At 35.5% G+C, this 15,204-nt stretch overlaps 1 protein-coding gene and 1 pseudogene across 1 annotated transcript; both read left to right on the top strand.

Moving 5' to 3' along the window:
* Positions 1 to 2,078: 2,078 nt before the first annotated feature.
* Positions 2,079 to 8,763, top strand: LOC129012753 (olfactory receptor 4N5). Its single transcript, XM_054448745.2, has 3 exons — positions 2,079 to 2,149; positions 4,112 to 4,478; positions 7,018 to 8,763. Exon 3 carries the CDS (start codon positions 7,026 to 7,028, stop codon positions 7,953 to 7,955), a length of 930 nt encoding a protein of 309 aa, XP_054304720.2. The 5' UTR covers positions 2,079 to 2,149; positions 4,112 to 4,478; positions 7,018 to 7,025; the 3' UTR covers positions 7,956 to 8,763.
* A 1,052-nt stretch (positions 8,764 to 9,815) lies between these two features.
* On the top strand, positions 9,816 to 14,327 carry LOC129013209 (proteasome subunit beta type-7-like; annotated as a pseudogene).
* Positions 14,328 to 15,204: the final 877 nt, after the last annotated feature.

Here is a 15,204-nt window from a genome sequence, read left to right on the forward strand (position 1 = left end):
ACTGAGAATAACCTCCAAATGCCATGTGCTGGATAACATCTGCTTACCTCTCTAATGTTGCCTTATACTTTTCCTTCTTATGCTCACCATTTCCTCATCACAATGGTCTCCTTTCTGTGACTTACTGTACCAGCTCAATCCTTTTCCACAGTCTTCATTCTTGTTTTTCACATTGCCTGAAATACCCTACCCCTACCCTAGTCATTCAAACCTCAGCTTAACTTTCAGCCCCTCCGGGATAACTTTTCTAACTACTCAATCTAAAATAACACCACCACCCCCCGCCCTCATTCACCCTCCAACACATCCCTCTGTTATATTCTTTCATCTTCCCACATTTTACTATCTTTTTTGTTGTTGTTGTTCTTTGGCTTCCTCCACTGGAATGTCAAATCCCGGAGACCAAGGACCTTGTATATAATAATCAGTGCCTAATCACTTACCTATGTAATAAGTTTTCCAAATGATAAACACCTAAAACCCTTTGTAAAGTAAGGAAATACATTTGCAATTTTTCAGATGACAAAACATCAGAGGAAGTTTTTGACATTTTCTCAAAAAAAAAGAATCATCATGGTTGGAACCAGGACTGCAAACTCGTCTTTTGAGTTTCAGTCTTGTGCTAGTTTCACCACAATTGGATGCCTTGTTTAGAAAGCTAGTTCAGGCCACTCTGAGATACATGTTTTAAAACACACAGACATTCACACAAACATACATCTTTTTTTTTAATAGTATAAAATTGCCTAAGATGAAAAAGCATTCTCAGCAGAGGGGAAAGGCCTACTTTGCACTAGTTAATATCTCAGTTAAAATATCTTCTTCTAACTAATTCTAAAGCATTGTTGTCAATATTGAGAAGTGACATCCCTGGGAAGTCTCTTAACTGCATAAAACAAAACTAAAGTAAAAAATAAAAAACAAAAACAAAACAAAGTAATTTGCATTTTCAAAAATATCTTTATCGCTCTATCTTTCTCTCTCCATCCCTTCCCTTCTCTTATCCTGTCTGTCTTTTTTTTTTTCTAAACCTGTGTGTACAGCTTTGTGGTACAAGCATCTTTGTGGGCATTGTTTCTCTTTCTACCCATCTTTTCTCCTATTTTTTGTGTATGCTTTTTCTCTTTTTTGCCTCTGTTCTCTCTTTTGCAATTATCTTGTATTTCTAACTTTGTATCTTTCTGGGACTGTATTGTACTGCTATGCTTTCACTCAAGGAAAATGGTATATGTTAGAAGTTGCAGCACCAATCATAATATGAAAGAAACCTGCTAAAATGTTATCTACCTCTCTTCATCTCTGTCCACTTTTAAACATCTCTGACTGCATCTCTGGCTGAGCTGGGCATAAATGTGAATGAAAGCATACTTGACTGTGTATTGAATTTGCTTTATTAAATTTAAGTTTGGTATTTTAATTTTAATGTGACTCTGAGGAATGGCATCTTTGTTTATAATGTGTTACAAAAAAACTTACATTGATTTTTTTCTTGTATGATTAAATATTTTTATGTTATATTATTTCATTAAAAACCAGAAAGATCATTATCCTATAGCAGGACTTAGGAACCACATATTCAAAAAAACCAATAATACAATAGAGTACTTCTTTTATTTGAGGTGCATTCCCCTGGAGGAACTGGTCTACAAGATGCATAAAATTCTTTTTATTTAAAGACAAACTTTGAAAGGATAATAATTTAGATATACTGAGTTAAATAAAACATTATTAACATTGAATTAATCATTAATAATTTTGCCTAATAAGTGTATGGGACATTCCATTATCACTGCCACTGATAAAATGCCAAATTCAAAACCCTAACATGACTCAATGGGGTATTCACTGGCATGTGTTTTGAATATTTAATCTTTAAAATGTTCTTGTCTCTTTCTTTGTCTAATTATAGTTGACAGACTAATAATTCCCATTGGTAGAACTCTGCAGAATTCAGGTAGCAGTAAAACCCCAAAGCACATTCTCTATTGCATTAATTTTATTACAAATGAATAGAGATTTCAGAATTTATAATATTCCAACATGAGAATATATATTTAAGGACAAATTCTGAAATAATTAGCTAATCTCCCTTTTATCAGACTGAAAAGAATAGCCACTTGTTTGAGAGAAGCATTTGGCTCCCAGCAAGGTAAAATTTTTTATCATTCTTTATATTTAAATTAAATAGAGAAAAAGAAAAAAAAGAAGAAAAATTATACTATTTGTCTTGGTTATCTGCTGCCTTGAAATTTATGAGAACAGAATTCTGCTGCAGAAACAGAGTAAGGGTGAGTTCTAAATTCAGGTGTTCAGCACTTTTCTCAAATAAACCTGTTTCTCAAATAAACCTCCTACTATCTAATACTTAGTACTATTTTAAAGGTGCTAAAATTTTTAATTCTACTATTATTTTAAAAATAAAAATACCAATTGATTATGAAGATTCACTACCTGGATTTCAATTTGTATATAATACAAACGACTGATTTCATCTTTATCCTAAACCAAAGGTAAAGGGAGGAAGAGTTAAGGAATCACAATCAGTCAAAAAGGGTAGGCTGAGTCTCAGAGACAAACTTCATTGACTTCACAAGTTTGGAAACCTCTGGTTCCACACTCAGTTACATGTGTTTCCTCATCTGCACATCGTCCTTACATCCAGCAATATAAGGCTCAGAGTTAGCAATCCTAAAACAAGAAAGACATGATTCTCAAACATGTCTGAATTAGATAAGAAAACCTTTACTTAGACCCTTCCTAGAACCTCCACGGTTTCTTACTCTGAAATCCACTTAGATTCAAGCAGTTATCATCTCCCTTGGAATTAATCCCAGGGCAGTGACAAAAGATCTACTGACATGGTATCCATTTTTTGCTAGAATGTATTAATCACTGAATGCTTCCTCTCTTCGTTTACACAGATGTGGATTAGCTCCTAACCACCTAATTTGATCATCATATTCCCTCTACCCTGTGAAGTAAAAACAGTGAATATATTATTTCTCTTTAATAGATTCAAAATACAGATATTAAAAGATTAAATGACTTGCCTAAGGTCATTAATTGCATTAAATAACTTGCCTAAGCTTCCTAAAATTGCAGATATGGTAACTCAGCAAGGTAAAATAATTCCCAAACCAGAGATCTATTTTAGAACACCAAAATAACTTGCCTCATTTTTATCAAGATGAGTTAAAAACAGACAAAACATGTGACAAAAGCTGAAGTAATTAACGAGTGATTCAGACTCAGTAAATTTCAAAGAAGATAATATTCAGGAAGTAAGGCTTAGCACTGGGGAGCAAGGAAAGCACTTTAGGTCAGTAGAAAAAGTCATTGGAATGAAATACATAGGAAGCACCTAACTACTGTGCTCACTCTACCTTGGAATAGGTTAAGCAATTTATTATTTCAGAATCAGTAAAGGGTAGGCATTGAATATATTTAAGGAGAATATGTGTAAAGAACAAGGTGAAACATACTTAAGACTGAAAGAATGTAGGCAAATGAGAGAAGAAAGAGAATGACAAGGAAGAGAGCAAAGAGGGAGGAAAAGCAAGGGATTAGGAAGATAAATTGCAAGAAAAAATTAAAAAGCAAGTAACAGGAACAGAAGCTAAAAGTGAATGTAAAGAAATAATTGTTGTAAATGACTGTATGAAGACAGAATTAGCAGGAAGAGAACATGGATGGATGGGAAATAAGAAAGAAGCAAGATAAAGTGAATGAGAAAGGGTAAGGGAGTGAGCTGCTAGGATGGTGATCAGGTCCCCAGACACTTGGCTTCAGGAGCTGGTCTGAGAGCAGTCTGGAATTGAGAGATCCATAGTGTTGCCTGCAGATGCTTGCTGCTCTGTAGTCTGGAAGGTGTTGTGCGGGACAGTATGGGGACCCTCTCCACTTATGCATCTTCAGTGCCAAAGGAGTGTGTATGTATGTACGTATATGTATGTGTGCATATACATCTATGTATCTATCTATCTACAGATAGATAGACAGATAGATAGATAGATAATCTGTTGAAATAATAAGGAAGGTTAGAGATGGTGACCATCATTTAGGTTTCTGTCTTGGCCTACACTGACAATGCCTCTTTGTCTTATCTGACTAGAACAAGAAGTTTGCCCATGTGAGATCCATCGTTTGGTGCTTTTTTTTTTCAGGAACTCATTTTGTACGAGGAATGCCCATCTAATGCATATGTGTCCTCCACCTCTGTGACGAATACAATTTGAGAATCAACACAACAAAAGGTACATAAATGAGGACAGAGGAAAGAAGAAAAGTGGATTAAAGATGTTGAGTAACATGGAATTTCATCTGTTAGTTAACAGAGAATAGAGGGAAATAGTAGAAAATAAAAGCAAAGGAAGAGTGGGAGAAGCTGAAACTCTCAGGTGCTCCCTGTGTCTTGGAATCCTCAACCTGGAGAAGCATGAGATAACTAACTATAATTGAACATCTGGAATGAACAAAAGGTAGGACTAGGGGAGGGAGCTTCTGACTTAAGTTCTTAAGACCAGGTTTCCTTAGGTAGAGCAAGGTATAAATGTGGAAGCCAAGAGGTGTCTAAGTGGGTAAAAAAGAAAAGGAAATGCCTAAACTAATTTGAAGAACACTGAAATACTTTTTCCTATTTTGGTTTTCTTAGATTCACTATGTGTGTATTTATACAAGTGTGAATATGTATTTGGAATGCATAAATATGTGCCCATGTGTTGTAAGTACTTATTCCATAGCATTTGCTGCTAGTTACGAATGTTACTAGTCACATGAAACAAATGTTCTGATGTTTCCTAATGGTCGTGCTGTAAAATGCTAATATATTACCTACGTTTCCCCTGAATTTTCTTACGGATTTTTAAGGCTGATTTTTCTTTATTCTTTTCCTCCCTTCTCTCTTTCTAGTTCCTTTTTCTAGGGATGCCATTAGTAATTTCTGTCAAATTTCAATTAGGAATTTATCTCCTCCAGTCCTCCTCCCCCACATTCAGTAGCACTGCTTCAAAAAAAAAAAGTTACATTGAAATGTAATCAGCACATTATAAAATTCACCATTTAAAGTGTACAAATTCAACGGTTTTAAGTATGTTTACAGAGTTTGTGCAAGCATCAACATGTTATAGCATGTAACAGTACTTCCTTTTTATTGTCACATTGCATGATATTGTATCCACAGCACTTTTGAAAATAAATATTGTATATAGTCAAAAGTCAAGGGTAACATTTGTACATATCACATTATAGCATTTTGTTATAATTAGCAATATTTCATCTTTGAAATCATTCATTCCAATTGAAACATGCATGGTATCATCATATGTGAGAATTTATTTATAAAATGTTTTATAATAATCTCAACACAATCATTAAAATACAATCACATATATATATATATATATATATTTTTTTTTTTTTTTTGAGACGGAGTCTCGCTCTGTTGCCCAGACTGCAGTACACTGGCGCGATCTCAGCTCACTGCAAGCTCTGCCTCCTGGGTTCACACCATTCTCCTGCCTCAGCCTCCCAAGTAGCTGGGACTACAGGTGCCAGCACCACGCCCAGCTAATTTTGTTTTTGTATTTTTAGTAGAGACGGGGTTTCACCATGTTAGCCAGGATGGTCTCCATCTCCTGGTGGTACATGTGGAGGCTTGCGATCCACCCTCCTCAGCCTCCCAAAGTGCTGGGATTACAGGCGTGAACAAATACATTTTTAAAAACATAGCTTATAATAATATACAGAGAAGTTCCATTATTTTTATGCATCCCAATGGATTATCTTGTGCACCTCCTTGGGTGAACACATCTAATTTTGGAGATTAGTATACAGACTAAGCCTTAATTCTAGATTTCTCCAACATGAATAGAATACTTATTTAGACAAAGCTATAGCCAGAAAAGGGGGAATATTTGGACATGCAGCATCATATTTACTTAAGTGCCTAAATAAAATATTGCCAATTGATGAGACACTAAATAATTCCCTAAAACATGTAAACTGAGGAATAAATACCTGCTTTCCTCTATCACTTGATAATGAGAGAAAAGAAAACTCATTGCAAGTTTAAAACTTGTCTACAATTGCATTTTTTAATCTCTCAAATGAGTACATCAGATTATATGTTCTGTATGGCCAATTCCAGCTCTACTATATTTTAATTTTATTAGCTGAGATAGTCAAAATCTTTTACATATTCTGATAAATTTTGTATTATGCAAAAATGTTTGTGAAAAGAATATCATTTGGCTCTCACCCTGAGATCCGAAGAAGAAGTAAGTTATAGATATATAGAGAGCAGATGAAACTGAATTAGTATTAACTAGAACTTAAGAACAGGTTGTAGAGCAGATTCAGAGTGGTACTCAGCCAAGGCTTTAACTAGGGAATTCTTCTAAGTTAAGAGAAATATACAGATCTTGCCTGCTATCAGTTTGAAGTAAGAATACACAAGAGCACCAAAGCAGAACAATGTGATGGGAATAAGCAAGGAACAAATTTAGAAACCAGTCATATAGGTAACAACCAGGAACCAAGAATTCCATAGGAACTGGTGGCAGAAGCAACGTGAAAGCACTTTATTCTGTGACAGGAAGAAAAGGAACTCAAACCTAGCAACTAATCTAACATTTAGAGACAGTGGACCACCACTAACAGCAACAAAAACAAACAAAACAGACAAACTTGATCATGCTTAAGTCTTGCTTTAATAAGACAACTTCTAATATTCTTCAAGCAAAGTAGCCTGGAATCCTACAGGAGTGAAGTTACCTAGAAGCCTGAGGTTAAATGGGCATGAAAATGTGGCTACAGAAAAACATATTTTATTTTAGTGAGGAATAAAGAGGATGAAGGATAGAAGGGTTAGCTCAGGATACAAGACAGTTATGAGGCATAAGTTGTCTTCAGCTACGGAACATTGGTTGGGACAAATAATGTTCTTATCTGGAGAGGAGATACAAAACAGATGAAAAGGTGGTTATAACAGATAACAATTTGCCCTATTTTATTCTGCAGAGTGAGAAATGATGGAAACAGAGAACCTCACAGTGGTGACAGAATTCATTCTTCTTGGTCTGACCCAGTCTCAAGATGCTCAGCTTCTGGTCTTTGTGCTAGTCTTAATTTTCTACCTTATCATCCTCCCTGGAAATTTCCTCATCATTTTCACCATAAAGTCAGACCCTGGCCTCACAGCCCCCCTCTATTTCTTTCTGGGCAACTTGGCCTTCTTAGATGCATCCTACTCCATCATTGTGGTTCCCAGGATGTTGGTGGACTTCCTCTCTGCGAAGAAGGTAATCTCCTACAGAGGCTGCATCACTCAGCTCTTTTTCTTGCATTTTCTTGGAGCGGGAGAGATGTTCCTTCTCGTTGTGATGGCCTTTGACCGCTACATCGCCATCTGCCGGCCTTTACACTATTCAACCATCATGAACCCTAGAGCCTGCTATGCATTATCGTTGGCTCTGTGGCTTGGGGGCTTTATCCATTCCATTGTACAAGTAGCCCTTATCCTGCACTTGCCTTTCTGTGGCCCAAACCAGCTTGATAACTTCTTCTGTGATGTTCCACAGGTCATCAAGCTGGCCTGCACCGATACCTTTGTGGTGGAGCTTCTGATGGTCTCCAACAGTGGCCTGCTCAGCCTCCTGTGCTTCCTGGGCCTTCTGGCCTCCTATGCAGTCATCCTCTGTCGTATAAGGGAGCGCTCCTCTGAAGGAAACAGCAAGGCTATCTCCACATGTACCACCCATATTATCATTGTATTTCTCATGTTTGGACCTGCTATTTTCATCTACACTCGCCCCTTCCAGGCTTTCCCAGCTGACAAGGTAGTTTCTCTTTTCCATACTGTCATCTTTCCTTTGATGAACCCTGTTATTTATACACTTCGCAACCAGGAAGTGAAAGCTTCCATGAGGAAGTTGTTCAGTCAACATATGTTTTGCTGAATAGAAGAATGAGAAAAGCAAGAAAGGAGAAAGACCAGTTGAATTTAGCTAAATCATTTCCTCATTCATGCATTGAATCAGTCAGTCATTTAGCAAGGATTATAATTATTAAGCACTTCCCATTTTCAGGCACTATTCCAGGCATATGAATGAGACAGGTAAGATTCCAGGTCTCCTAGATTTATATTCAAGGGGATAAATACAGGTTATTAAATTTATTCAAGAGGATAAATACAGGTTATTAAATTTTAAAAACAACTATAGTTTCAGAAAGAAATCGTGTTCTGTAGCAAGCAGAAAGTGGTATTATGCTACAGATTATCTGGAGAGGTGGTAATTCCTTACTTTTGGTTGTTAAGTGAGGCCTCAAGTGGTGTTTAGCTGAAACCAAGATGATTTGAAAGAAACAACCATGCAAATATCTGGGGACAGAAATTCTAGGCAAAAAGAGTGACTAGTACAAGAATCCAAAGATCTTATGAGCTTGTTATATTTGATGTCCATAAAAAGGAAGAGAACATCTGTACTGTATTTAGTGAATGTGAAAATGGCAAAAATTGAAGTCAAAGAGTTTGGTAGGGGCAAAATTATGTAGAGCATTTTAGTCGATAAGAAGTTCAATTTATTCAGATTTCAAAAGGAGATTCTTGAAAGGCAATAAGCGGGAGAGTAACTCTCTAATGTTTCCTATTTCACTTAAGGGAAGATACTCAAGATTCTGATTACAGAACTATGAGTAGTAAGATATCATTAAGTGGAAAGTACATGCTGCTAAGTATTTTTTATTTATGTCAACACTTAAAAGATCTAGTTACTTTTTCTAATTTGATAGAGAGAGAAAATTAAAGCTGTTATATTTTATCAGAAACTGAAAAGACAATTTAACTATATATTTCAAAGTTTTGTAGAGATTTATGCTTATTCCTAATGGGTATTTTTTAAATATTAGATAAAAACTTGAGTTCATTTACAAATTATTTCACCCTGAATGCAACGATAATAGTTATATGTAATACAAGTTATTATTTGGTTACAGATAACTAAACCACTCTGATTATTTGAATAAGCATATATAAAGCATTAGATACTTACAAATCATTGAAGAACTATAAGACCAGGCTGTAGACTTGGCTTACTAAAATAAATTTCTAAACATTACCAATAAATTCGTCTATATAAGGAGTAACTGTCCCCACAGCAATTATGAATGTAGGGAACACAGAAATCATTTTTTAACTGCCAGTTCCACGATTACAGCATTTGAACCATCTGCCTGTGATCAGGAAAATACTCAGTATTGCTCTAGTCCTATTAGACATCCCTACACAAAATGGAAACCTTACATTTTGTAATCTCTATTACCACTTCCTTCATTTCATTTTTTAAATTTACTTTTAAAACTATTATTATTTATTATTATTAAAGCCTACAAGCCTACATAACTCAGTGGTCTCTCATCCAAGTATTACCCAGACCCAATCCTGCTTAGCTTCTGAGATCAGACATGATCAGGCACATTCACTTACTTCACTTCTAAATTTAAATCCTTCATAAGTGAATTAGAAGTCCTGAGAATATATCAGAGACTGATTTTAAACCTGGCAATCTATGAATGAGCCAGAGATTGACTGAGTCCTATGAAACCTGAAAATCAGCTTCAACTCCAACAAACCTTTATTCAAATTAAGGCAGGGCTTCTTAACTTTGGCACGATTGGCATTTTGGACAAAATAATTATTTGTTGTAGGAGGCTGCCCCGTGCATTGTAGGTTGTTTAGTAGCATTCCTGACCTTTACTTACTAGGTGCCAGCAGCATTTTCTTAGTTGTAACAACCAAAAATATTTCTACATATTGCCAAATGTTCCCTAAAAGGTAAATTTTTTACAATGAGAAACACAGCATTAAGGGGATTTACTTCTTTTTTTTTTTTAATCATTATTATACTTTAAGTTTTAGGGTACATGTGCACAATGTGCAGGTTTGTGACATATGTATACATGTGCCATGTTGGTGTGCTGCACCCATTAACTCGTCATTTATATTAGGTATATCTCCAAATGCTATCCCTCCCCACTCCCCCCACCCCACAACAGTCCCCGGAGTGTGATGTTCCCCTTCCTGTGTCCATGTGTTCTCATTGTTCAACTCCCACCTATGAGTGACAACATGCGGTGTTTGGTTTTTTGTCCTTGCGATAGTTTACTGAGAATGATGGTTTCCAGTTTCATCCATGTCCCTACAAAGGACATGAACTCTTCATTTTTTATGGCTGCATAGTATTCCATGGTGTATATGTGCCACATTTTCTTAATCCAGTCTATCATTGTTGGACATTTGGGTTGGTTCCAAGTCTTTGCTATTGTGAATGGTGCTGCAATAAACATATGTGTGCATATGTCTTTATAGCAGCATGATTTATAATCCTTTGGGTATATACTCAGTAATGGGATGGCTGGGTCAAATGGTATTTCTAGTTCTAGATCCCTGAGGAATCGCCACACTGACTTCCACAATGGTTGAACTAGTTTACAGTCCCACCAACAGTGTAAAAGTGTTCCTATTTCTCCACATCCTCTCCAGCACCTGTTGTTTCCTGACTTTTTAATGATGGCCATTCTAACTGGTGTGAGATGGTATCATTGTGGTTTTGATTTGCATCTCTCTGATGGCCAGTGATGATGAGCATTTTTTCATGTGTTTTTTGGCTGCATAAATGTCTTCTTTTGAGAAGTGTCTGTTCATATCCTTTGCCCACTTTTTGATGGGGTTGTTTGTTTTTTTCTTGTAAATTTGTTGGAGTTCATTGTAGATTCTGGATATTAGCCCTTTGTCAGATGAGTACGTTGCGAAAATTTTCTCCCATTTTGTAGGTTGCCTGTTCACTCTGATGGTAGTTTCTTTTGCTGTGCAGAAGCTCTTGAGTTTAATTAGATCCCATTTGTCAATTTTGGCTTTTGTTGCCATTGCTTTTGGTGTTTTAGACATGAAGTCCTTGCCCATGCCTATGTCCTGAATGGTATTGCCTAGGTTTTCCTCTAAGGTTTTTATGGTTTTAGGTCTAACTTGTAAGTCTTTAATCCATCTTGAATTAATTTTTGTGTAAGTTGTAAGGAAGGGATCCAGTTTCAGCTTTCTACATATGGCTAGCCAGTTTTCCCAGCACCATTTATTAAATAGGGGATCCTTTCCCCATTGTTTGTTTTTCTCAGGTTTGTCAAAGATCAGATGGTTGTAGATATGTGGCGTTATTTCTGAGGGCTCTGTTCTGTTCCATTGATCTATATCTCTGTTTTGGTACCAGTACCATGCTGTTTTGGTTACTGTAGCCTTGTAGTATAGTTTGAAGTCAGGTAGCATGATGCCTCCAGCTTTGTTCTTTTGGCTTAGGATTGACTTGGCGATGCGGGCTCTTTTTTGGTTCCATATGAACTTTAAGGGGATTTACTTCTATGTCCATCTTGTAATGAGGTGTGTGAACTTTCTTTGCAGGAAGTAACGTGAACTGGAGCCTATACAACCTGTAATTTTTAATAAACAATATCCATAATTTAATAAAAATCATAAGAAACACCAGAAGAGTGAAAAAAAATTTCAAAATAAAGAAAAAAAATAAATAATTGGAATATAATCAGAGTCCACCCAGAGTATGAAAGTGAATAACAGTAACATTATAATAACCATAACTACTATGTTCAAGACAGTAGAAGAAAAGTTGTAATAAATAGATAAAAGGATAGCAAATTTCACCAGACAATTAGAATCCATAAAGAGAAGTAAATGAAAATTGTAGAACTAAAAAATTTTGAAATTAAAAATTCATTAGATGAGTTTAAAATCAGATTAAACACAGGAGAAGAATACAGAGTGTGCTGGAAGTTAAATCAATACAAATACTAAAATTAAAAATGCAAATAGGAAAAATGGAAAAATACAAGAAAAAATATTAGAGATGTGTAAGATGCAGTGAAATCTCGTATATATATATATATTTCAATTACATATATATGTAATTATATATGTAATTGAAGTCCAAGTGGATAGGCAAACAAGAGAATGAGAAAGGTGAAATATTTGAGGAAAGAATTACCAATAACTTTTAAATCCTGATAAAAGACAACAAGCCACAGGAAAAAAATACACTGCAAACCACAAGCAGAATAAACAACAATGAAAAAGATCTAAACACATCAACATGTGACAATAAAAATTAAAAACAGAGAATCTTAGCAGCTGGGATGAGAGACTGTCCTTTAGTTTAAAGGGAACTGATAAATTTCTTCATAAAAGAAACAACGGAAGCCAGAGAAAAATGGAAAAACATCTTTAAATTGATGAAAGAAGATAATATCAACCTAAATGTCTATATGAGATAAAGTAAATCATTTAAGTAAAGATGAGATAAAGACATCTTATGACAAACAAAAATGAGAGAATCTGTTGACTAAGAACTTCTAATAAATAAATGTTAATAACAGTTCTTCAAATAAAAGAATCCTGGAGAAAAACACTAAATTAAAGGAAAAAATAAAGAAGTAGACTGGCAAATAAGTTGGCATATGTAAATAAGTATACACTGAATATTGACTATACAAGCAATAGTATGATGTCTTATGTAATTTGCTATAGATAGATACATATTTACACATATATAAGAATATTAGAAGTTTGTCTTTCTGTACCTGGCTTATTTCACTTGACATAATGACCTCCAATTCCATCTATGTTTTGGCAAATAATAGGATCTCATTCTCTTTTATGGCTGAATGGCACTCCATTGTGTATAAATAAGTACCATATTTTCTTTATCCATTTGTCTGTTAACAGACACTTAGGTTGCTTCCAAATATTGGCAACTGTGAATAGTACTGCAATAAATATGGGAGTGGAGATATCTTTTGATATACCGATTTTTTTTTCTTTAGGGTATATACTTAGGAGTGGGATTGCTGAACTGCAAGGTAACTCTACTTGTAGTTCTTTGAGGAACCATCAAACTGTTCTCCATAGAGGCTGCACTAATTTACATTCCCATCAACAGTGTTCTCCACATCCCCACCAATATTTGTTATTTGATTTTCATTTCTCTGATGATCAATGATGTTGCATACCTTTTCATATACCTGTTTGCCATTTTTATGCCTTCTTTTGAGAAATGTCTATTCAAATGTTTTGCCCATATTTTGATTGGATTAATAGATTTTTTCCTATAGAGTTGTTTGAGCTCCTTGTATATTCTGGTTTTTAATCCCTTGTCAGATGGGCACTTTGCATATATTTTCTCCCGTTCTCTGGTTCAATCCTGATAGGTTGTATGTGTCTAGGAATTTATTCATTTCTTCTAGATTTTCCAATTTATTAGCATATAGTTGCTCATAGTAGCCATTAATGATCCTTTGAATGTCTGTAGTATCAGTTATAATGTCTTCTTTTTCATCTCTAATTTGAATTATTTCAGTCTTCTCTTTGTTAATCTGGCTAAAGATTTGTTGATTTTGTTTATCTTTTCAAAAAAGTCAACTTTTTGTTTCATTCATTTTTTGTATTGTTTTCTTCATTTCAATTTCATTTATTTCTGCTCTACTCTTTATTATTTCTTTTCTTTTGCTAATTTTGGTTTTGGCTTGCTCTTGCCTTTCTAGTTCTTCAAGATTAATCATTAGTTGCTTATTTGAAGATTTTTTTCGTTTTGATGGAAGCATTTGCAGTTATAAACTTCCCTCTTTGTTCTGCTTTTGCTATATCCCATAGGTTTTGGTAGGTTGTTTTTAATTTATCATTTGTTTTAAGGAATTTCTCAATTTCCTTCTTAATTTCTTCACTGACCCACTAGTCATTCAGGAGCATATTGTTGTATTTCTTCCAACTTGGAGCTCCACTCCATCTCTAGTGGCCATCTTCCTGAGTTGTCATGGCCAATCAGATACTGAAGCAAATGCTTTTAAAGTATCAAGGTTACATTGGTGCAGCCCTAGTTTTAAGGAGATTGAGAATTTTTACTGGACCTCACCTCTACAGCATCTATCCTCATGAATCAACTGATAACTTGCCTCATCACCATGGATCCTCAGCAGCAAAGGCTGTATTTGAAGATATTCTAGGCCAGATATGGGGAAAGAGGAAGCAAAGAAGATGGTGAATGAAGCCACTGCAGCTGGCTTCTTCAACAACCTGGGCTCTGGAAGCCACATTGATCTCAGCATTATAGGAAAGAGCAAGGTATATTTTCTTGGCCCATTCACAGTGTCCAAAAAGAAGGGGACTAGATTTGGCAGGTACAGGTGTGAGAAAAGGGACCACTGCAGTCCTCACCAAAGAAGCCACTACTTTTTTGAGGCGCTGGAAGAAAGCCCAACCAATGGACACTTTCTGAACGGTGTCAGTGGGTGGCCGGCTATTGCTGTAGAAGATGGCAGCCATTGGAGGCCCTCCTGCAAGACATTTATTTGGCTATGTTTGCTGAATGAAACTCAATAAAAAATGAAAACAAAAGAAAAGAATGAATAAAACCTAGTATTTATTTTATAGCACAACAGGATAAATATAGAGCTTATCCACTGCTGGTGGGAATGTAAACTAGTTCAGCAAATGTGAAAAGCACTTTGGTGACTTCTCAAAGTTAAAACAGAATTACCATTTGACTCAGAAATCCCATTATTGGGTATATACCCAAAGGAATATAAATTGTCCTACCATAATGACACAAGCATGCACGTGTTCTTCACTGCACTATTCAAAATAGCAAAGACATGAAATCAGCCTAATCTCCCATCAATGGTACAATAGATAAAGAAAATATGGTACATATATACCATGGAATATTATGCAGCCATAAAAAGGAATGAGATCATGTCCTTTGCAGCAACCTGAATGGAGCTGGAGGCCATTATCCTAAGCAAACAAATGCAGGAACAGAAAACCAAACGCTTACAAGTGGAAATACAAATACTCACTTCTAAGTGGAAGCTAAACATTAAGTACATATGGACACAAAGAATGGAACAACAGACCTTAGGGTCTACTTGAGGATGGAGGGTGGGAGGAGGGTAAAGACAGAAAAACTACCTACCAGGTACTATGCTTATTACCTGGGTGATGAAATAATTTGCACACCAAATCCCCATGTCATGCAATTTACCTACATAGCAAACCTGCACATGTACCGCTGAATCTAAAATAATAATAATTATACATTTTAAAATAACTAAAAAAGTATAATTGGATTGTTTATGACACAAAGAATAAGTTCT

Source organism: Pongo pygmaeus, chromosome 15, assembly GCF_028885625.2.
Source record: "Pongo pygmaeus isolate AG05252 chromosome 15, NHGRI_mPonPyg2-v2.0_pri, whole genome shotgun sequence".
Classification (NCBI taxonomy): domain Eukaryota; kingdom Metazoa; phylum Chordata; class Mammalia; order Primates; family Hominidae; genus Pongo; species Pongo pygmaeus.